This window comes from Battus philenor, unplaced genomic scaffold (assembly GCF_028537555.1).
Source record: "Battus philenor isolate CCGP_79_NKW_IND1 unplaced genomic scaffold, ilBatPhil1.0.hap1 SCAF_19, whole genome shotgun sequence".
Lineage (NCBI taxonomy): Eukaryota > Metazoa > Arthropoda > Insecta > Lepidoptera > Papilionidae > Battus > Battus philenor.
Genome location: NW_027181681.1, coordinates 13,298,325 through 13,323,228, shown reverse-complemented (window position 1 = coordinate 13,323,228; position 24,904 = coordinate 13,298,325). Strand labels below are relative to the sequence as shown.

General features: G+C 36.4%; 2 protein-coding genes across 2 annotated transcripts; one reads left to right on the top strand and one right to left on the bottom strand.

Moving 5' to 3' along the window:
* Positions 1 to 1,375: 1,375 nt before the first annotated feature.
* Positions 1,376 to 24,439, bottom strand: Cpsf73 (cleavage and polyadenylation specificity factor 73). The gene is made up of 16 exons (XM_068764140.1): positions 24,284 to 24,439; positions 24,023 to 24,086; positions 23,306 to 23,403; positions 21,713 to 21,841; positions 20,642 to 20,819; positions 19,725 to 19,814; positions 18,588 to 18,738; positions 17,354 to 17,529; positions 10,169 to 10,298; positions 8,815 to 8,990; positions 8,299 to 8,439; positions 7,352 to 7,460; positions 6,433 to 6,617; positions 5,328 to 5,453; positions 4,078 to 4,200; positions 1,376 to 2,539 (listed from the first exon to the last, which is right to left on the bottom strand). The coding sequence occupies exons 1-16, from the start codon at positions 24,355 to 24,357 to the stop codon at positions 2,405 to 2,407; spliced, it is 2,085 nt and encodes a 694-aa protein (XP_068620241.1). The 5' UTR covers positions 24,358 to 24,439; the 3' UTR covers positions 1,376 to 2,404.
* LOC137921612 (delta(24)-sterol reductase-like) lies at positions 12,551 to 15,851 on the top strand. The gene is made up of 3 exons (XM_068764412.1): positions 12,551 to 12,736; positions 13,819 to 14,086; positions 14,704 to 15,851. Exons 1-3 carry the CDS (start codon positions 12,551 to 12,553, stop codon positions 15,849 to 15,851), a joined length of 1,602 nt encoding a protein of 533 aa, XP_068620513.1.
* Positions 24,440 to 24,904: the final 465 nt, after the last annotated feature.

Here is a 24,904-nt window from a genome sequence, read left to right as displayed (position 1 = left end):
AAATTTAAACAAAAAAAAAACTAAATAAAGTGAATATTCATTTATTTGTAATATTTCACACGGACAAAGCCGAAGGCGCAACTAGTTATAAATAACGTAATGATAATGTAGTAAGTAAAATTGTTTTCGAAATTCAAATCAGATAACTTTATATTCAAATTAACTATTATTTATTATCTGTCTCCACACACTTTGTACTGCCAGAAGTATTTGACCTGTTGCATTACAATAGAAAAAATAAATTATTGTAAAAGAGTGTATGAGTGAAGGAATGAATGTAAATATCATGTACAAAAACTTTTCTTTTATAACTATATCCAATCATCTTGTATAAAGTGATCACTCTGAAATATGTAAATATCTATTTTTTTCTATTGGAATGCCACTAGACAATGGCATCTGACAGTACAAAATCTGCGGAGACAGATAATAAATAATTTTAATATAGTAATATGAATTTTGAAAACACGTTTATTTGCTGTATTATCATCATATATATTGTTTCTATAGCAATTTTTGGATACAGAATGTAACATATATGAATTGACAGCAAATAAATCATAGATTCACTCTAAGCGTTCACACCTAAAATAAACCATCATATATAATGAAAACTAAATTGTAAGGATACTAGATGATGTATTCATTTATTTAATAATATTTGCTGTGACATTTTTTTTATGTATTATTTTTATCAAAATGTTTAGGTTAGGTTACCTAAACACATGGCTGTATTGAATTTAATTATGTGGAAGAAAAGGTACCTTCGCAAATAGTGTATATATAATTGTATTATAAACTCTTTGGTTTTATTGTGTCTGGCTGGATTTAATGACATAAAAAGGTTGTAGTTTAAAAAAAAGAATAAAGTTTTATCAACTTTCAGGTTCAGGTTTTGTGTAGTTATTATTAATTTGTGTTTCTTTGCGCCCAAGTAAGTGAAGCACAATTTTCTATGGCCTTTTTATGGGCCTCTCACCCTTTTAATTTAGGCCAGTGACGGACATTTGTTTCAAATAATTTTCAGTAATTTTTTATTAGGATTCTCTTCTGTAATCCTTTAGTTTTTTTAGTATTACAATTTAGTTGAAATTTTGTTTCTGTGTTTCTATAATTATTGTTTTTTTATTTAACAATTATTTTATTACTCATCCGCATATTCCATTTTTTTTTCCGGGTTTACAATTATTTTATATCAAATTTGGTCACTTGACTTTAGTTGTTTAGTAAGAGCTTCTCTAACTTGCTTATATTCTGTTCAGACCTTTCAATATTGGAGAGTGAATAAAATGATTTGGGAAGAAAAATGTATTAAAGGTTTTAAATAAAACTCAAAAATATCAAGAAATATATTTTATTATAACAATTACTTACGAGCTATAAATCACATCTTACACTAGACCTATCCTCATCAATCTAGCCCAGTGCTGGGCTTAACACATGCAATAATCACCGCTATAGTTGTACATATAAAACATTATGATTTGAATTAGAATGACGAAGTTATTTCATATCTAAATTTCATTTGGAAGTTACGTCTGTGGGGTACAGGATGTATTTAATAGAGTTATTTATTTTAACTCTGAATTCTTTTTACATTTTCAATATATTATATAAATGAAATATTAAATCAAACAGATATATATGTCAACTATATAAGTGATAATAAACCAAATAACTTTCTTTACGAAGAGTGCCACAGGGTAGTGTTTTTGAGACCATTGTTTTTTCTCTATATACCCACAGCCAATTTAAATGAAACAATAATTTTAGATACGTTTTATTGTGTTTACAATTGGGCTGATTTGTCGTTTATTTGCGTTCGTATAATGTTCATATTAACCAGTTGGAGCGTGTTTTAAGTGACGTGATGAAACATAACAATATCATCATCATATTAGCTGACAGCCAAAGATTCTCTTGATACGAGTCAGAAAGCGTGGGTAGATTTCCCACTGGGTGGACTAACGACACGTCGGTTGAAAGTCGTTTGATACGGACAAGATAAGACCATAAAAATAATTATACATTGTTGTATAATTATTTTTATAACATAACTACAGTTACAGTGATTTGTGTGGGTAGAGCTAGAAGTTTCTAAATGACGTGGCTGAATATAGAGGGTTGGTGGACTTTGCTAGTTTTTCAAGATTGCTGATGCTGAGTGAAAACATCATAATGTCAATCAATTGACGCCCACTGCGAAACACAGGCCTCTCCGAAAAACATCTCCCGGTAGACGTGGTGTAGACACCCCACTATGTGGACTGATGATGTCATCATCAGTCAAGAGAAATCAAGACAACGATGTGTTACTACATTCCTAACGCAAATAAACCATAAAGTTATACAAGGGCGGAGCTATAAGTTTGTAGGCGGGGCAGTGTCTGGGCGTAGGGCGTGGCTAACTTTCCACGAGTGTCGCCACCGCGGCGGCGGAGTGTGCGGGCGCGCGGGGAGGGGCAAGCGCCGCGTGCAAGCGCGTCACAGCTGCAGACACGGTACGCTCCAGCGCCGCGTCGCTCACGCATTGGACCTCCTGAATACAGAAGACACTCGTACAGAATCAACCATCAACACATTGATATGTCTTCCACGATAAAATACACCGGCAAAGAATATATGTACATATGGACAGCTGCACATGATACAACAATTCTTTATTCATCAGCAGATACCGTACATCATGTCAAACTTAACAGTAAACTTGGGTCGGATGAACAATACTTTGGTATGTGAGAGCTACATTATGTGATCATCAGCGGCGCATCTAACAGGGGAATCCCACGACAGAGCGCTTTACATTTACGTCAGGCGAAAGATATAGCGTGCTACAATAATTCTCGCCCTGTGATTGGCTGACGGTTTTGTTGGTTGAATATTGTTTCTATAGTTTTAAGATCCGTTTTAAATACGGGCTAAGTTTTATCAATACACACACTTCTAATTCGGACTTCGTGTTGTCATTACTTCCAAGACATAACAGCCCTAGGAAGTATCCCACATGTACATTTTAATAAACATATTCAAAGTTAAATTATTTTTTTTATATTTCGGGAGTAATTTTATTAGCTGAAAATAATTTTCAAAATTGACCCATATATATATATATATATATATATATATATATATATATATATATATATATATATATATATATAATATATATTTATATATATATATATCATTAGCTATAAATATATATATATATATATATATTTATAGGTGAATTTGTTTTCATATCAATTATATATTCTTCAAAGTAATTCTTGTACAATAAAACGCACTTTTCCCAACGCTTTTTTGAGTCTTAGACAGTAGCAATAGTTTTTACCATGTATATAGGTTTAAGTCTTTCGATTCAGTTTTATATCTACATAGTATAGGATTGGCTTTTCGAGTTAGCTAATAAACAAATCAGACCAATACGGTGGTTATTAAACTATATCAGTAGAGTTTATTGCAAAAAAAGACACGAAGAACCAATGCAGTATGACATCAACCAATCGAGACAAAACATCGATAAAAATGGGCTCAGCCAAATCATATTCCAACTTTTGACAGACAGACGCTTGGCATAGGTTATAGACAGTCCTACCAACCTAGGAAAAAAATTACATGCCTTCCTAATGCCCGGGAGTTTTACATGACAACTAGCTGATCCCGCAAACGTTGTTTTGCAAAAAAAATTAAAGTTTTTAATTAACAAATGTAAGATAAGGGTTGATCGTAGAGGGGTGAAAATTTAGGTTTGTATGTATTTTTGTATGCTGTATCATAATAAAATAAAAACCAAAAAAATTGTCTAAAAAATTAAAAATAAAATTTAGGGGTGGACCACCCTTATCACTTAGGGGTATGGAAAATAGATAGTAGCCGATTCTCAGACATACTGAATACGCATGTAAAATTTGGTAAAAATCGGTCAAGCCGTTTCGGAGGAGTTCAAGTTCGAACACCGTGACACGAGAATTTTATATATTAGAAGATTTCATCTTACAAAAAAATCAAGGTAGTTTTACTGTAAGGTAGTGTTGTTCTGCCAAGAATGCTGTATTGTGCGTTGAAGTCACTCACCAGGGTCAGCAGGTCGATGTCCACTTTCTTCTCGTTGACCGTCACGTTCAGTTTGTCGCCTTTGAATATCTTCGGCACAGCATCCTCGCCGAACATCTCCTGGAGCATCTCTATAGCGCACTCCTGGGTGAAAACATCAAGGGTTGATTGTAATAAAATAAAAAGTGAAAGTATTTTTTTATTCACTGACAAATGCTATTTGCTTTCTATTATCCTGCTATTTGATATTTACAGCTTTACCTGATGTAAAGTGACAGTTTCACTTTTTAAATCCCAACCTGCTAATATCAATGATTTTTGTCATTTTTCAGATTCTGCAAGGTTGTGGTAATAAATGCAATAGTTATAAAAAAAAGGTGTTAGCAGGCAAACAATTCATGTAAACAAAAATTAAAAGAAAAAAAATAATATAAATAATAAATTAAAAAATAATTAATTTAACTGTGATTAATATACCTATAAGAGAATTCATAAACAAAAATCTGTGATAAACTGTAATAGAAAAAACCAAATTGCAGTGATGAGAATTGATGAATGGGTTAGAATAGAAGAGAAAGATAGATAGAACTGTAGAGTGAATGAACGGAAAGACAGATAATGTGATGCATGGAAGAAAAGTATGGTTATAAAAAATGAAATGTTAAAAAATTGTGAAAGAAATATGAAATCCCTGTTCCCACACAAATAGGGGTGGTAAGAGTGGTCCCCGATAGCGGGCGCCACAAAAATAGAAAAATAAAAATACCAATTATTTTTTTATCGTTCCCCCTGCCATGTGTGGGATAGGGATGTTACATTACATTTGAGTTTTACAGATTATTTTTAATTTTAATTTGTATACTCCTTCCTTCACAATATCTTTCATGCCTTTTGTCTTTTACGTGTATCTTTGCTTATTTGCAAATCTTTTTCCATTTTTCGCCTTTCTTTCTTGATGACATATAATCACATAGATTTTTATGATATATAGAACAAAATGCATAAAATAAAATAATGTTAAACTGAGGAATTAATAATATCGAATGAAAGAGAAAGGCAGAAAGATAAAGTACGAAAAATTGTGTAATTCGCATTGTTTGCCGCATACGCATTTATGAGCGGGCTGGCGGGCGGTGCACTTTGTTGCACGACTACCACTGCATGTGCGGAAGTAGCTAAATATTGGTCCTCTTCTTACTTAGGATGGACTTTCGCAAGGTAACGCCTGATTCCATTAAATATGGTACCTGTGACTCTTAGTTCTTCCTTACCTTGAAATGCATGCGATCTAGCTTGGGCGCAAGAGGAGGGTGACGTGGAGCTGGTAGCGCGGCTGCAGCCAGCACTCCTGCGGCTACAGCGTCCGCATACATATCCGTCACCGGCTGAGCCTGCCACTGAATATTCAGATACGTAAGCCACCAGCCACCACCACCAGCTCGGAGCGCTGATGTTTCAAGAGCCAGACAGAAACTAATCAGTTGATATTTTAAATGAAATTTAACAATATTTAATGTACGATTCGAATTGATATATAAGTAGGCTCTGAGCTTTGCGATCGTAGGTCGCGGGTTCGATTTCAGATCTATCCAGATATATATATATATATATAATTCACAATTTGTGCAATAATTATATATTTGCCACTGCTAACAAACAAGTTTCCAGACGATGGGCAGCAGCGTTCTCTATGTACTAAAATACCTGCTAAGCACGGTGTGGGGGAACATATACCTTGCAATGGTTTCTATAGGCTGAAACGACAAAATAGGGGGGTACCTAGAAACGAAGCGGATTCTGAACTATGCTCCTTGGCCATGGTGAATACTGCTCTTGTCTGATTGTAATCTTAGTGACTAAGGATGTCGTGTGATCACACACAAATCACTCATTTGTGGAAATTCAGATGGGTGGTAAGGAAGTTAAGACGCATCTTCCTGATCTTAGAATTTCTTCTAGGGGAAGTACAGTGTTTCGGAATCCTTCATGATATTATTTCATCAAATGTAAATAGCTGTGCAACTAACAAATACAAGTATCCCGTATGGAACAACGATTAACATTGAAAACATCTATCTGCACATATGTTTTTTAACTTGTAAAATATTTTTAATAGAACTATAGGTATATGCGACCTTTCACTGCAAGACATAGATAGGCCTGCGACATTGACTATGTCTTTAGTCCTCCTATTGGAGGGTCTGCTTGTGCCGCATATTGGGTTGTACTTCAGCCGAGACCTTGATTTTTTTGGGGAACACCAGGTATAGTTCTCCATCGCTGGGTGACCTTGAGCCTCAAAAACCCCACCATGAGCGACCACGTCTCCGAGTCGAAGCTCCGCTGATGTTCATAATGAAGATTCGTTAGATGTACCTCGAGCGTGACAACGGGTGGTTCGAGTGTGACGTCAATGCATCCGTAGAGCCGCCAGCGCGTGTCGCTGAGGAAATCCACGTGCCCGGCCAGCTGCAGCAGCGCGTGCCGCAGCTGCGCAGGCGCGCCCGCGAAGTGAATCGACTGTCTCTGACGCACTTCCGATTGGCTCAGCTCCGTGTACTCTGCACAGGACCAGGTTTCAAATTCAATACACATTGAGTCCTAACATTACCCTGTGGTACAACAAGGTGTTTCAAAATTGAATACTGAGCGCTCCCAGTAGATTAGTCGTGATCAAGATTGATGCACTTCCCTTTTTACAATCACCTAGTAGCAACAACAACTAAAGTGTTCGTATATATACCTTTCTCTGTCGCACACATCTTTCGTCATACTCACACAAAGGACGCCCCTGATTGGTTATAAAGTAGGTATTGTGATTTGTTGTACAAATAAAGCTAGTTCTAACATCAGTCAACATAGTTTTGAGGTTTTGGTATAAATATAAGGTCACTGCAAATAAAAGACAGCCTGTTCCTCAATCATGTTCGTGGACCTTTTGGTTTCGCTATCTCAATTCCGATGAAGCTGTAACAAGCAGGACCAACTCCATAAGGACTCTTGATCTGTCGCCAGCAAAACCACCTTTGAATCTTGACCCATCCTCAGTATAAAATATCTAAGCAGGGGTCACTCTGAGGAATGCATCATCATCATCATTACAGTCGTATTGTGCCCACTGCTGGACATATACTTCATCCATAGATTTCCCGCTCGATTGAAAGGTAATTTTATCCAGTGTCTTCCGAGGACCTTAAGGTCATCCGTCTACATTAGAGATCCTACAGAACCTTAAGGCTCCACCGGCCATCAGCTCCTATATATTCCCACGATAATATAATCAAATATGCCATACTATTGAGGTCCGACGGCGCGAGGATATGGTAGTTAAAATTCCGCTTCACCAGGATCCCTTCCAGCGGTCGTCCCGGCACCGGCGGTTCCATGGCCAACGAACCCATCACCTGCCGAAATAAAGTTGTAATCCAAGTTATGACAGTGGGAACCCATCAAGGTGGGTCCACGAGTGGTGTCACGATGTTTCTTTTTTCGATCCCTTGCTGGTACCGAATCTGGCAATTCCTTGTTACCGCGTTAAATTAATGCAGTCAAAGGAGTATACATCACCAATACCTGACTTTGCGTCGTCGTTACGTTCGTGAATTAAGATATTCTATAGCAAACCATGTAAAGATCGAAGATAGGTTCCAGGGCCACTAAAATACTACTTTTTAAAAAACAAATTGAACAGAGTAAACATTTAAAAAACAAAAACAATATAACTCTACCAATAAATAAATTGGAATAATATATACCTTTTTTGCGACCAGAAACAACACGTAAAAATTTATATAAATTTAATATTCTCTTTTAAAAAGAAGCACAACACACTACTTAATTGAAACTGAACTCTTATAGTTAATTATAACAAAACAAAGTGAAAATAAAACTGTATTCAAATTGCGGTGATTTTTAGTTAGAAAGGGAATCCCCGAGTTTTGATGGCATGGCGCAATTAGAACCAGTGTTGCCATCTTTTAGAAAAAAAAGGAAAATTAAAAAAAAAATTAAAGACTCGAACCCAAAACAACGCAACCTCGAAAATCTAACGACGCACTGTGAAAATTAGTACTAATTAAGCAGCGACGCAACTTCGAAAAAAAAACGCAAAACGAAACGACACAAAGCGAGGTATTGGTGTATCTCTGTTCCGTGCTATGTATGAGGTCTAAATGATCGATTATAAGAAGAGACATCGAAAAGAGAAGGTCCGAGAAGAAGAGTTTGAGACGTGTGATGTACCTTGGCGGTCTTGTCGCCGCGGAAGGCCAGCTGCAGCTGCTGGGTGTTGCGCGGCGTGTGCACCTGCAGGCGGCCGCGGTGCTCCCGCTGCAGTGCACCACGCAGACGCGACATCTCGTTCTGCTCGCCGTGCACCAGCACCTGTAAAACCCACCACAGATATGTACACCACTGGCTTATGTGTGAACAATCTGTTTTTGCTTCTGCATACAAGACCTTATAGGCTGTAAGTACCCATGTATGTGTGTGTATACGTGATCTTACGTTTCAACGTTGAACAGTGTAGTTTATATGTGTGTGTGTAAGTTTATGAACGTATGCTTGCGCTTTATTTTAACATAGTTTGTATGTGTTTGCGCATAAGTTCACTTTTATATCCGACACTGGGTAGTTTATGCGTGTGTGTTCACTTCTGCCTATATATCTATGTAATTTATGTGTATACCTGTGTTCGTGTGCGCGTGTGTGCGTATTGTGTATGTGTGTGCTACATATAAGAAACATAGTCAAACTAACGACGTGCGGCGGTTTGAGGATGTTGATGAACTCTGACGTCTGCTGGTAGTCCGTGTGAGCTGAGAAAGAGATGTAGTCCACTGACATCTTCAGCGGCAACTTCTGCCCGGACATCGACGTGATCTCCTCGGGCTCCGAGAGGATCGTCTTCGCCAACGTGCCCTCTACGCAGTAACCTAGAATTAAAACAGCTATTGTAAAAATGAATCTTGCTGAAACTGCTGTCAAAGTAACATTAACATATTCCGAGGACGCAAAAGGCTGAAGACATATATCGTAAAATCTAGTTCAAGGTGGCGAAGTTCCAGTTTCAAAGAGTTGGATCTCTTTCCACTTTGCAGTGACACCCGCCGTCTACTATCACACGACACCGCCAACTGACGTATGAAGCGGATTAATGAAGAAAGGTGAATATACAAAGACTTCTCTCGTACAAAATTTTAAAATTAGTAAATCTTTTATTGTTGTTGTTAAGATATTTCTTTAGCAAATATATAATTTTATATATTACGTATGTGTTTAGATGTTAATGACGTTTCAACAGAGCTCCATCTAACCGTAGACAATTCTGTAAAAATAACTATGAAATAGTAATCGTCCTATCTCTTTTCAGTCCATAGCTGTCCACCAATATTTGCCAAACACAGAGCAGGCACTAATCGGTGTAACATAACTCCTGAAGATGCCCCATGGAGGGGTGAAGCACGTGTTGAGTGATTTGACGGTTGCAGTTGTGTAATTCGCATTGTTTGCCGCATGCGCATTTATCAGCGGGCTGGCGGACGGTACACTTTGTTGCACGACTACCACTGCATGTGCGGAAGTGGCTAAATATTGGTCCTTTTGTTACTTAGGACGGACTTCCGCAAGGTAACGGCTGATTCCATTAAATATTTAAGTATTTTTGTATCTAGACGTCGCTGCTGCCCATCTGGAAACTTGTTTGTAAGCAATTAATGTGAAATATATAAGACTTTATCTGGAATCGAACTCGCGACCTATGATCTCATATTCCAGTGCTCTACCATTGGGCTACCATTCTAGACACGTAATGCAGTATTTTTCAACCAAGTGCCATGCCTCACCTTAGCCTTTCTATATATATATATATATATATATATATATATATATATATATATATATATATATATATATATATATATATATATATATATATATATATATATAATATTAAAGAGAAAGTGTAAAACTCGTGTCGAGTCTAGTTTTAAATTGCCCCACTGTGGGATATTGGTCTCACGTCGGGAAACACTGCTCTAATGTATTTTTGCCTCTAAAGTTAGTCAATATAACACTGGTCGTTGAAAAGAAAGTGTCCAAATGAAAGCTTCACCTGCAATGATGACTCCGTTCTTTGGATCCGTGCACCAGGACTCGAAGAGCTCGCGGGAGAGTCCTGACTGCATCATGCCCGGCGACGCCATGATCACACACGGACCGATGTCCTCGAAGTGGTCTATGCCCTGATAAAATAAATATAAAAACTCTTTCACAATACTATTGTCTTATGTTTTTTTAAAATTCGTTTCTCCAGTCATATTTAAAATAAGGTCTTTTATTTATTTTGCTGAATTTTCTCCTGTTTCATCCTTCACGTTTTATCCCAAAAACGATTGAGTAGATAAAAACCAAATCGAAGATGTAGGCTTTACCGAAAAAATACTATTCCGATTGTTAAAATTTGAAAAAGCGGTGATAGAGTGCGTTTTATCGGACGCAATCACTTTAAAGGTGATGAAATTGATTTGGAATAATAAATAATGAATTTACATTTAAAAAATTCACCTTACTTTTTGATCACAGTATTAATAACTATCATTAAAGGTAAGAAAAATATTGGTCCTTTTCTTACTTAGGATTGACTTCCGCGAGGTAACGCCTGATTCCATTAAATAACTATCATTATTTCAGGCGTAAAACTACCACTACTGGACATAGGCCTCCGCCTATAGAATTATAATAAGACCTGTTGGTTAAAAGCCTACATTAGCGTCTTCAAAGGACCTCTTTCCACTCAAGGTAGATAAACTAACTTATCACTGTCTACATTAGACGTTCTACGTTGCGTTGAATGGCCCGCGATCTCCACTACGTAACCTAAATGTTCTAGAGATATATTAAATTTTATATTTCATCATCATGCCTTCACCAAAGTTCGCCAAAATGTTCCATCATGCACTACCCTCGTCTAACGGCTTCCAGTGACCTTGACATGACATCTAGAGGTCCATATATTATGGGACCTACTCACGCCGCGTCTATCGGCTTTAAATTCTTTTTTTTAGATATATTTAGTATATTTTTTTCTCATCAGCCGATGGACGCCTACTACAAGGGCTTAAACCTTCCTGCGACTTTCACTGTTACGTATATTCTCATCTTAAATACGTGTAGCGAAATTGTATTAAAAATATTATCTTTGAACTTCATTAAAATTTCCGCAAAGTAACAATTGATAAGAAATATTTAAAACACCTGCTAATGTAATCTTAACACGGTTTTGATATGTTCGATAGTAAATAATTAGAAAATTTTAATAATGTCGTCTATGGAGCGCTTAATATAAGGGCTATAAGGTCTAAAATCGACTAAAGTAGTAATTTTGACAAGATTCGTGAACACCGTTCGAGGTCAAGGCATTTTAAAATGTGCGTTCCTTCTCGGTTCAGTAAGTTATTAAAAAAAATATATTTCTATACTTATATCTGATGAAATAATCGATGGATTTATATAAAGGATGATTTTTTTATACCTCTCGTTTTCCATTATGAATAATTTGTTTCATTTAACGTTTTTATTTACACTCTCTCTTTTGTTCTTCACAAATTCTCTCTTTCGCACACTCCCTAAGTGTATAGGATGATTGATTATAGGTATAAATGTTAAATTGTTATTAAATGTAACTATCAATCAAATTAGCTGTCAATTAATTTACTGTACAGAGTGTACCAAAAATCAATAGTGTGAAAAAGTATCAAAAAGTGTTTTCAAAAGTTTTTTTTTATATATTAAAATTAATAATTTTTAATCTGTATATTATTGTATTGTTATTACCTGCGGGTCGTATTTTAATAGAGTGATCACTTTATGCGCTTTCGAAACTTTAACATATATAACATCATTCTGTGAATACGCCTTTAAAAAAATTCCTGCTGTTTAGACATGAACCAGATGGTTTCGTGTGAAATTAAATTATAAATGTATATGTGATATAATTTTTATTCACGTTGTTTTCGTGCAAAGGAACGCGAATTTGTTGAATGATTTTAATATAATCATGTTTTTATCTGTGGCCGCGCGTCGGCGGAGTCCATTGACTTAATTTTGTTTTTAAATATATTTTTCATCGAAACCGGCTGGATACTTGAAGGTTAGGTATTATTTTAATATTAAATATAATCATTTTTCTTTCTTTTCACCTTTGTAATTTATTTTTTAAATAGTCAAAATTTAAATAAATACTATTTTATTGCTCTATATAAATATATTTCTATTATATATTTTTAATAAATAATGGAATATATGACTACGTATATGTAAAATAAAAATATATTCAATAATAGATAAAATTATATATATATATATATATATATATATATATATATATATTGATATGATTATTGCCTTTGGTTATGTATTGCTGGATCCTGTGCAGTGAGACCATCCTTAGGCGATCTTTTCCCAATACCAAGTTCTTTGTAAATTTGCAGCAGATATGATTCCTGAACGTCTGAAGCGAAGGTTGATCAGTTGGTTGGAGGAGCATCGAGAGCTGGTGGTGTTGGTGTTCTGCTTGCCCGCCAGCTTTCTCTTTACTCTACTGCTAAAATTCAAGGCCTGGCTGCGGCGGCTGGGCACTGGACCGACACACGAAGTAGCAGTCGCGGAGATACAAAAAAGGGTGAGATTTTTTTTCTGAGTAATGATATGAAAATCCACCTTCTTATCCATTCTCATCATCGAGTCAGACCAGGCATGAATCTCTCCCAAAGATCGCCACGACGACTGGTCTTCCTCAGCCCAGCTAGTGGGTGACCTATCCATGCCGCGTCCACTCAAACCCCAAACGACCGTCTGCAAGAGCAATGTGTACCACCCACTGCCCTTTAAGACCAGTTACTCTTCGAAGTACTTCAGTGACCTTGGTTCTTCTGCGTTATATTTTATGCAAGTCTCATCTTCTATTGAATAAACGTGTAAGAACTTCATTACGTCATCGCATCGAACAGGGGAATCCCACAGAGCGATCTATATTTACGTCGGGCGAAAGAGACAAGCGCAATATTTCTCGCCTTGTTATTGGCTGACTGTTTCTATTTGTATAAATATGGGCTAAGTTTGAACAACATACACACTCCTACTTCGGAATTCGTTTTATCATTACATCCAGGATGTACCGGACCTAGGAAGAATCCCACAAACACAAGTTTTTATTTTCCAATTATAAGATCATCCAAAGGATTCAACTATGTAATATTATTACAATATTATCTGCACTAGTTTATTTCTTTATCATAGCAAATCCAAGCAAGGTATGAACGTGGCTTTGTATCACAGCAAGGGAACCAGGACAATTTCAGCCTCTCCTCCTGAAGGTCTTTACAACATAGTTAAGTGCAAAGGCGCTCCGTAGATCCAGTGGCCATATAGCACCAAGAACATATTACTCTGTCAAGACCAGAGGACTGGATTACTTGCTTATAGAGAACTTACTCCCCTTCTTTCATACAACAACACCCCACTCACAATACTAGTGTGTACCAGTTTTGTCATGATGTTTTATTTCATCCATTTGCAATGGTCATGAGTTTGTGCTTCTTGGGCTTCTATCTCGCGAATACTAGATCTCTTTCTCACGCTATCACTAATCAAATTCTCACTCTCATACAAAATTGTTTGTGGATTATATTGAATACACAAGCTTCACTATTTAAACTCATTTTGTGGACTCCAAATCATAAAGTCGTGTATTAAAATGTTCAGGTCCGAGATTGGAACAAACTGCCGCAAGAGAAGCGTCGTCTACTATGCACTTCGAGACCAAACTGGCTGTCGCTGTCCACGACCTTCTTCCAGAAACATCTGCATCACCGCGTGCCGATACCGCTCTACGAAATCCTAGAGCTCGATGAGCAGGCCATGACCGTCCGGGTGGAACCGATGGTCACTATCGGAGATATCACTGAATACCTCATACCGAAGGGATACTCTTTGGCTGTCACAATCGAATTGGTAGACGCTACGTTAGGTGGTGAGTAAAAGTATGATGGAATTTTATTAAAAAACCCTCATTTTTCTCCCATTGTTGTTGAGGATGGTGATCATCTGGATCAACTAATACTCTATATCTGGATAATGCTGTATCATCTTTAGCATCGTGGAACGTAATATGAATGTTGGTCCGATCAATTGTCTGAACATACGCTCTTGATTTTTCCAGACATTATTTCTTGTTTCGAGGTTTTGGCCGTCCTTTCTCGCTATGTGGCCGAACAATTATATTTCTTCGCAGGCAATTAATAGAAAGTACGGTTTTATTATTGCGAACGCGCAGAATATTTAAGATGAACTGGTGTTTGATAATATTGTGAAGAGAGCAGAATAATGTTCTAGAAGATTCAAAAGCTACGTTTTTGAAATGACTTGCATTTTTTTAGTGTCGTCGAAAGCCTAACATAGTTGCTACTGTTAAACAAAGTTAATCGTAGAATATGTTATTAAATTCTGACACTTTCATATCAGGACACAGAAGAATTATTGATTATTCTAGCACAAAATATTAGGTGACAGAACCTATGCAATATAAATTCTTACACCTGGATTACTGATCTATGTAGAATAACCACAATATTCTCTACAATATTTCAGGTCTTGCATTCGGTACGGGTATGTCGACACACTCCCACAAGGCGGGGTTGTACCACGAAACAATAACCAGTTACGAAGTGGTCTTGGCTGACGGGTCTTTAGTTAAAGCCACTGCCGACAATGTACACTCCGATCTGTACAAAGCTCTGCCCTGGTCTCATGGCAGCCTTGGCTTCCTGGTCGCTCTGACCTTGAGGATCGTAAAAGTAAAACCGTATATCAAATTGAAATACACCCCTGTGTTAGGACAGAAGGAATACTGCGACATGCTGAGAGATCTATCCGGAGCAAATACTGCAAAACCTTCTGTACATCCAGACTATATCGAAGGTACGATCTTCAGTAAAGACCAAGCCGTGATCATGACCGGAGACTACTCTGAATACGACCGAAATATTGCTGTGAACCACTGCGCAAGATGGTATAAACCATGGTTCTATAAACACGTTGAAAGCTTTCTCAAGAAGGGAGAAACAGTAGAGTTGATACCTCTAAGAGACTATCTCCTACGCCACAACAGACCAATTTTCTGGGTAGTTGAAGACATGCTGTCATTTGGAAATGATCCTATATTCAGAACACTATTCGGATGGCTTCTACCACCAAAACCGGCATTTTTGAAGTTCACCACCACGCCAGGAGTTCGTGCTTATACGTTCACTAAACAAGTGTTCCAAGACATAGTTCTACCTATAGCAGAACTAGAGAGACAGATTGAGATCGCCAGCAATCTATTCGAGAAATTTCCTCTACTGGTGTATCCTTGTAAGATAATTGATCACGGTCCATTGTCGGGTCAGCTCACGCGACCAGATGCTAAGTATCTCGTGCCAGGTACAAATTACGCAATGTATAATGATCTCGGCGTTTACGGTGTTCCGGGGAAAGTAAAAGAGAAGAAAGCCTACGACCCGGTTGCCGCTATGAGAGAGATGGAGAAATTTACCAGAGATGTAGGAGGTTATTCATTCCTGTACGCGGATATATTTATGACGAGGAAGGAATTCGAGGAAATGTTCGACCTGAAGCTGTACGAAGTTGTGAGGAAGAAGTACAATGCCGAGGGGGCGTTTCCTCATTTATACGACAAAGTTAAACCAGAGATTGATGTCTTCGCTATAGGAGAACAGAATGCGACGAAACATTAAAATAAACTTTATACAAAAATAAAATACGTATTTTTTTCCCATTTTCAACACACAAATCTCTCCTCATAGAAAGAGTACGTAGAGCGCGGTTCTCCTACACTCTCTTTTATATATACACACAAACATACTGGATATAGGCACCTTCCTACAGGTCTTATTGAAGTCTATAGGGAAGAAGGAGGGCATGTTCAGAAATGGACGTCTTATTAATAAGATGATGATATATATTGATGATGATTTTACTGGTAGATATCGTAGAAATAGATAGGATCTTATTGGTTTAACTACAGTTTAACAAAGTCACAGAGCTAAACGACCTATTACGTTTCTATGGACATCTTCAGAGATATTGAATTCAAATACCCAAATAAGTCACATTTTGAGAGCATATGCACTTGATATTGCGTAAAAGTTGTGCTCATTCCTTTAACTTTTGGTATGAAAACGCAAAGCGGTGGTAAGCTAGAACCTCCTCAACCACCCAGTAAAGCTTTTGAAAACTCTGTTTGGTGTAAAGTGATAGCGGCTTATTAAAAGATGTTTGTAACACTTTATCAATTTATTTAATACACGAACAAATTTTTATTAGCGCTTGAGTGCGAGCAAAAAGGACGTGCATTCGTCGTAGGACTCTGGGGCGCACTGTGCTCCGCGACCGAGTGAAAGCGGGCAATAGAACAAAGGCGCAAAAGAAACAAAAGAAACAAAAGGTCTGCGCCCGCGTCACCGGTGCGTGCATGTGCCCGCTGCACTAATTCGGCACACTAAGTTCGCCCGTCGGCTACGCTCGCCCACAAAATCTTACACCTATTATTCATTCAGACATCACATCAGTGTATATACGACTCCCACAGGTGATACGTGCTAGCCTTAGAAAAGTGCTAACACAACGGAACACAAGTGTTCTCATCTATGTAAATAATAGTGATTCACCATCATATTAAGTGTGGTACTGGAAGTGGACTGGTGCTCATGGCGATGGTGTTATCATTGGCGGTAGTGATGTTTATGATGGTAGTGGTAATCATAATGTTGGTGGTGATTATGGTGGTGGTGGCGATCATGACAATTGTGGTAATTATGATGGTAGTACTGGTAATCATGATTTTGGTGGTGATTAAGGTGGCGATGATGATTATGACGATTGCGGTAAGTATGATGGTGGTAGTGGTAATCGCGATGTTGATGGTGATTATAGTGGTGGAGATGATTATGATTATGATGATTGTGGTAATTATGATGGTGGTAGTGGTAGTCATGATGTTTGTGGTGGTGGTGATTACGGTGACTGTAGTGGTAATCATGATGTTGATAGTGATAAGGGTAGTGGTGGTGGTTATTTTACTGATAATGTTGTCATTGTTAGCGGTGATGATGTTGACGAGGTCAGTGATATTAATGTTGGTGGCAGAGGCGGTTATTGTGGTAGTGGTAGTGTTAATACTAGTGGTAATTGCAGTAATAGTACTGGTGGTGGAGGAGGTTGTGGTGATAAGACTTACCTTGAGGTTGGAGATGTGCCGGAAGACGAAGGGGTTGTTGACTGCGATCTGGCGGCGGATGCGGTCGTTCATTGCGTTCACGTAGGTCTGGTATACCGCCATGCACTTCTTGGCCAGGGACGATGCGTAGTATATGGGGATGTCCTGCAGCTCGGGGTGCAACGACCAGTACTCGTCTACAGGATGTTATTTTAACAATATCTAATATACCAAATTCTCGTGTCACGGTGTTCGAACTTGAACTCCTCTGAAACGGCTCGACCGACTTTTACCAAATTTTATATGCGTATTCAGTAGGTCTGAGAATCGGCTACTATCTATTTTCCGTACCCCTAAGTGTTAAGGGTAGTCCACCCCTAAATTATTTTTTTTATTTTTTAGACAATTTTTTTGGTTTTTATTTTATTATGATACAGCATACAAAAATACATACAAACCTAAATTTTCACCCCTCTACGATCAACCCTTATCTTACATTTGTTAATTAAAAACTTTAATTTTTTGCAAAACAACGTTTGCGGGATCAGCTAGTATAAGTATAAATCTATATTTCAGAAAGCTCATATGCAATTAAACTTTGGACCCTATTTGGTAGGATTGAAGATTCTTTGGCATGATTACTGGAAAATGGTTTAAGCTGGTCGCCTTCAGGCTACAACATCGTAACCATCAACATAATACAATTTACACAGGCTGATTGGTTATAGGTGTTAAGACTAAAGGAATGAATATATAGCTGATTTGTCAAGAGTACAAGCTTTTAAACCTATTTACAATCATCCTGTATAAATCGATCGCTATGAAATATGTTAGACTAATTTTTTTAATGCAATGCGACAGACAGAGACAGACAGAGTGCAATTAAGATACAGGACAGATAGTAAGCAATATCTATATATTATATATAATTTTAAATCATACCTTAATTGCAAATTAGCTATATATTCATCATACATATATGTATACATATATACATGCAAAAGTATTTTTATAATCATTCATTTATTGAACGACATTTTAGCAAATATCTTCGGCGAGGAAGTAGGAGTCGATATTATCGAGAAAGGACCTCCGTATGAAGGGGATAGTGCATCGCGAGAATGTATGATGGAGTGTGAGGGAAGATGGTAGAGAGGGAGAAAAATTTAGAGCCAGGAAAAATTATACCCAGGTGCCCAAGTACCAGAGAGGATGGGGGCGTTTAGTTCAAATGTAAAGATGCGTTCACACTAACCAAGTATAAGCAGCAACTCCTGTGCGCGTCCCAGCGCGAACACGGGTATGAGACAGCGACCACCTCGTGTCACTATGTCACTCACCAGCCCCGTGAAGCGACTCTCTCTCTCTTCTCGCTTCTCGTGGATGTGGGTTCCGTACGTCGATTCCTACGCCATTACATTACTTTATATTGTATAACACATAACTTTGTAATGTCTTTTTATTTGTAAAAACTTATATCATTTTCATTTCTTATTTAATCTGCGATCAAAAAGTAATATGAAATTGTCATTGAAACCTTCTGGACATTACGAAGGCCTATTTTGATAGGTCTGTCTATAACATTAGCCAAGCGTCTATCAAAAATTTGAATGTTATTTGGCTCAGCCAAAACCATTTTGAAGGATGTCTTGGTCGATGTCATACTGCATTGGTTCATCGCGAGTTTTTTTTGAAACAAATTCAACCGATATTATTCCAAAACCTTATTCACCAGATTCAGCTCCGTGTGACTCCTGGCTGTTCAGCAAAATTAAACGGCTAATGCGGGGTCGTCGTTTTGACACGATTGAAGAAATAAAAACTAATTTGAAGAAGGTTTTGAAGGCTTTACCGACAAGACAATTCCGACTGTTTTCATAAATGGAAAAAGCGTTGGCAAAAGTACGTTTTATTGGACGCTGATTACTTTGAAGGTGATGAAATTGATTTGGAAGAAGAAATGAAGAATTTACATTTTATTAATTAATTCACCTTATTTTTTGATCACAGTAGAATACCTTATTATAATTTACTCAACATAAAGATTTAAAAATGTATGTCACGGAAGTACAAGTCACTAAATCTGACATCATGTCTTGTCTGGTTTCCTGAACCAAGCAGCAGTAAGCTCGTTTTGCATCAACCAACCCAACCCCTGGAGAAACTCCAGTGGACCTGTAATACCCGGCGATCACCACGGACACTTCGAAGGTCCGAGATGGTCACGCAAAAAATTCAACGCAGTTACTTTTTTTAATCTTAAATTTTACTAACAGCATAATAACATCTTGTCTGATGAACAAAACTCTTCTCACACTTTTATTTTTACACAACGAAATATTTTATTTATCTGTGCCCCAACAAAAAAAAACATTTAAAAGTAAAAGAGTACCGTTATCAGCACATCCGGATGCACAGTAGGAATCTCAGCCGCCATCAAATGTCTGTCCTCTTGCCTCGAGAAGTCTCCAGTGTACAATATCTGTTTAAACAAAAGTATATTTATAATCTGTGGTCGCATTATTTGTCGTTAAATAATTCAAATTTCAAAACACCAAAAATTAACAAAAGTCAAAGTAGTGTAAATATAACATAATATGTATTAGGCAATATTTTTCAACGTTTTATATGCCATGCTCCACTTTGGCCATTTTAAAATTTTTACGCCTCCCGATGAATATTTATATATATATATATATATATATATCAAAGCAAACAGGCTAAACACGTGACATGTCCAATTTCGAATTACCCCCTCTTGGGAAACACTGCTATAGGGTATCCTTTGTTTATGTATGATTTCATAGAGCCAGGAAAAAAGCCACTTAATGTGGGATCCACCCACGCCACGTCTACAGGCTCGAATTTTTCGTCCCAAACAGCCATCAGTCGCACAAGCTACGTGACCCGTCTACTGCCAATTCAGGCTAGCAATTCTCCGAGTTACATTACTGACCTCAATTATTAACACTACCTTGATTATTCTGACAAAAAAGTGTCAAAACATATCATGTAAGTTATGTATGGGTTGAAGACAGCGCCATCTAGTTGCGACGCTTGCAACACAACGCAGTTTAATCGATAACAATTTTGTAAATAAGCGCCATCTAGTAAATTTTATATAATATTATTTTTAACATGCATAATTCAAAACGAAAAGTAATTTTGTACCAAAAGCAAATAAAACATTCATTCAAGACTACAACAAACCTCTCTATCGCTATATGTCTTGTTTATAATTTCACTTCACAGCTGTTACTTTAAGCCAGTGGATTTTCATGTCCAGGATTGCTAATAACAAGAACTAACCTTAACTCCGGCAATTTCAATCATGAACATGGCAGCCCCAAGCACATGGCCTGCGTTGTATGCCCAGAAACGCACTCCCCGGACATCCTTCTCCTCGTGAAAATTAATAGTCTCTATTCGGTCCATGGAACCCTCCAGGTCAGACTCCGTGTACAGCATCTGCTCTGTCGAGATATTGCTGGAATATTCACCAATTATAAATAGAAATACTGACTCTGTTATACATATGATTATAATAAAATGCTCAAAAACATCTCGGCCAAAATACCTCAATGCCTGAAGACGAAGATCTTTGACCAGTACAAGTTACAGGTGATAACTTACAAATCCATAACGTGGTCGAATATGGTCAGCCTCATAAGACTCAATGTCACCCAAGGAACCAAGGAGAGAGCACAGAGCTTCGCTGCCAAATCAGGAATGATTCTTATAAGAACCAAGATTACCGACGCAGGAGGAAGAGCTAGTCTTAAGTGGCAGTGGTCAGAGCAGAGTAGACCACAAGTGGGTAGACGCGGTATAAATAGGCCCCACGTTAGGTAGACAGATGACATAATTAGGGTCGATGGAAGTCACTGGATGCGAGCATCGCAAGACTGGTTATTTTGGCGATCTTGGTGGAAGACCTAAACCTCACAGTGGGCAGTTCTATCAGCAAAAATAAGAAGCACATTTTTCAAATTTATGGAACATTCTTAAAGAGACTGAAAATCCTCATAAAAAAAACTTCAGTTTACCCACTTCGGCACTTATAACAAAAACTTTATATAGTATAAAAACTGTACATATAATAGACACTGTGAGAGTTTAAAAAGTAAATACTAGATCTATCTATGTAATTTACATTGTAAAAATAAAACCATGATTTGACAGCTTTTTAAAAAAACAAACATGTTATTGTCATTATCCATACTATAATTTAATTTTAATTGTTGTGTATGTACACCATAGACAAGGAATTGTGATGTACAGATTAAAAACATGTAATTTTATTACTTTTCACAAATAAAATTTAACTGTTTAGATAGAACTATTGTATAAAAATTAAAAATGAAATAACTATGAACTTACCTAACTTTGATGTAATCGGAGACCAACCACCTGTAAATTGCTTTTGTGGCATGCGTCATAAACACTCTGCCCTTGAACGAGGTCTTCGTTAGAAACCATGGTAGGGCTCCACTATGGTCTAAGTGGAAGCTGCAAATACATATAACTTCATTAAATAAACTGTGAAAACATTTAAATAAATATAGTATAGTTATGTAATAAAGTTTGATAAAAATACTTGTTTTATAGCAAAAAATTCATCTACTTGTACATATAGGGTAAATAAAGGGTTATTGGTGGTTATAATAAGTAGTGATAGCCTTTCAAGGGACTTCCTTAAATTTTTAATACCTATTTTTAAACATCAATTATAGTATAGGTCCTTATTGAAGGTACTTCCATAATTTCTTAATCTAAAAATGACTCATACCAATCTTATTAAAAGGTAAGGTGAACGGTGACACAGTTTTAACATAATTGAGGATATAAATATTGAATTGAAGGTCTTGAAGGCTATATGTAATAAGGATAATCTGAAGACTGGTAAAAGTGTGTTTTATTAGACGGTGATAACTTTGTAGTGATGAAATTGATTTTCAAGAATAAATAAAGAATTTACATTTTATAAACAAATTTGCATTATTTTTCATTACAACATTATATAACTTAAATATACAATGTCCAGGTATTTCAACTTGTCACATTTGACGCTACATATGTTATCACAAGTATAGCATATTAGTCGAGACCAACACTACGCTTTAAATAAAGATATAGTCAATGTCCGTGAGGTAACTGTGCTGTCCGCTTTTGTAAGGTAAGTGCGATCTTTTTTATACTAAAATTAACCACAATGACAAAATAATTATTTTGTGCACATACAACATATTTCAAGTAATGCCTAATATGCAACATTGATACAAAATTGATATATATATAGTCACAATAAGCCACCCATATGCCATGCAACTATGGGAAATGGTTTTTCCAACACCTGTTGGAAAAATTTTTACAACTTATGCATAATGTCAACCATATATCATTATGGCAGCAACATAATTACCATTACTGCATATGTGTGATGTAGACCCATGTCCAATATATCTTGAAAAGTAAAATCTAAAGTGATTGCAAGTCATTTTATTTCAAAATCAATACATAAAAATTTAACTTGAACTACATAAACACTATGTAACTATGTCAATACTAGTATTCCACCTGAAACTCTCATTGGGTTACTTTAACCCACTGCTCCACAATCAGTGTAACATACATTGGATAGAAATGTGCTGCAGTAAAAATTAATATAAAATTATATTTTACAATTTTTCATTTTACATATTTTGTATTTAAGACACAGTGGCACATCACGTTCACTTGTCTATCAAATTTAGCTTTTGGTGTGCTGCAAAATTCTTGGAAAGATTTTAGTGTGCAACAGATGATAGAAGGTTGCAGAGCAGCTTTAGACAACAGTGATCTATTTCAGTTAGGTAAGAGAATCTCTCTTCACTCCTAAAGCTCTCTTCTCCTAAATATCTTTCGTTAAATAGTTTAGATTTTGATTTAAAATGACATGTCTTTTAGAAGTTTTGTATGAATAAACATAATTACTGTGATATCAGGAGTAAATCAACTTCATCTGCTTCAATCAAGTCCACAAACGGCAATGCATCCATCCCCGAAAGACCTGGATGAATACCGCAGTCCAGCTGCAAGAAAATTACTTGATAAGTGTCCTCTATATTTCCTTAGCACATGATTCTTTTAAATAAATTTCTAGTGATTTTTGGCAACTTGATGTGGTAGTCGGCAGCTTATACAGTATGCATTAAATGACCGCTGAAAGCCTTAAGGTTCTGGATTGGAGACCATGGAACTACAAGTGTACCATAGGACATATGTACCTAGAATGGACAGACTACCTTGTTAAGACACTGGAAGTAGGCTGCTTTTAACCAGTCCTATTGAAAGTCTATGAATGAGGCTTAAGTCCAGAATTTAAAGTCCTAAAATTGAAACGATGATGATGAATGTTCTGTTTGGTTGTAATCAATTACATCTTCAGTGGATTTGATATGGCAGAGCACAGCGAATTCCGAAGCTTAACCTAATAAAATCTAGGTGTTCTACACATCAAAAAGCTAGAAAACATAGACTCTGAGGCCTTAGAGAAGATTTTGGTTTTGGCCCTCACTTGATGTGCATACCATTTCAATACAAAGGTTATCAACAAGGCAATAGGGTTTTTTTTTAAAAAATCAACAACAAATAGGTAACTTTTAAATTGCACCTAAAACAAGGTGTTTATAATAAAGAAGATGCATTTACCATTATTTTTTTCCCTTTAAACTCTAACATGATACATGACCGTCCAACTTCTTGACCTGCACCTCTGAAAAATTTAAATTTCTTTACTTTTAGGATTATAAGATGTTTCGTTAAACAAAAAAAAAAAAACAATGAAACATTCATGTCATAAAAAATATTTGCAGTATTAGCCCTCATAGATATTTCAAGTTTAGCTTCAAAGTTTTATAAATTAAGTATTTAACATACAATAGAAGATACAAATATTGAACAAATAATTACAGTGGCCTTATTGTTAACTGGTCGCTTTCTTCCATCGGTACGGGATCAGTACCCTTTCTAGGATTAGTCGTCATTTTTACAAATTCAAATGTATTTATGAAAGTATTCTAACATTTACAAAAACACCTATTAGTTTTTAAGCATATAGTAAACACAAACAACCGCCGACAAATTGAGGTTATTAGGGATGTGCATTTCCATACCGTCGAAGCTATAACTTTAATCGATAGTAGCAAAGCAAAATAAATAAACAGAAATTGATTAATTTCTTTTTTAATTTTAATGTAAAATACAATATGAAATCTTACATGTAAATGTCTGATAAATATTTAATGATTTCAAAATAATTCAGGATATCAAGCGCGTAAAAAATTTTTTAGCGATTAAAAATAGGACTTCACTATTTTAGCGAAAAACTAACACGATAAATTTTTTAAAACAGTTATTGGCAGTAACTTCAAACCTATAAAATATGTGCAATATTTGTACTCCTGTAAAATATGGACCTAGTACATATTTATTTCTACTTTGTTGCCATCGATGTATCAAGTCGAACGAGATGTAATGTAATATCTACATGTTTAATTATTTATTGGTAAAAACTAATATGAATTTAAAAAG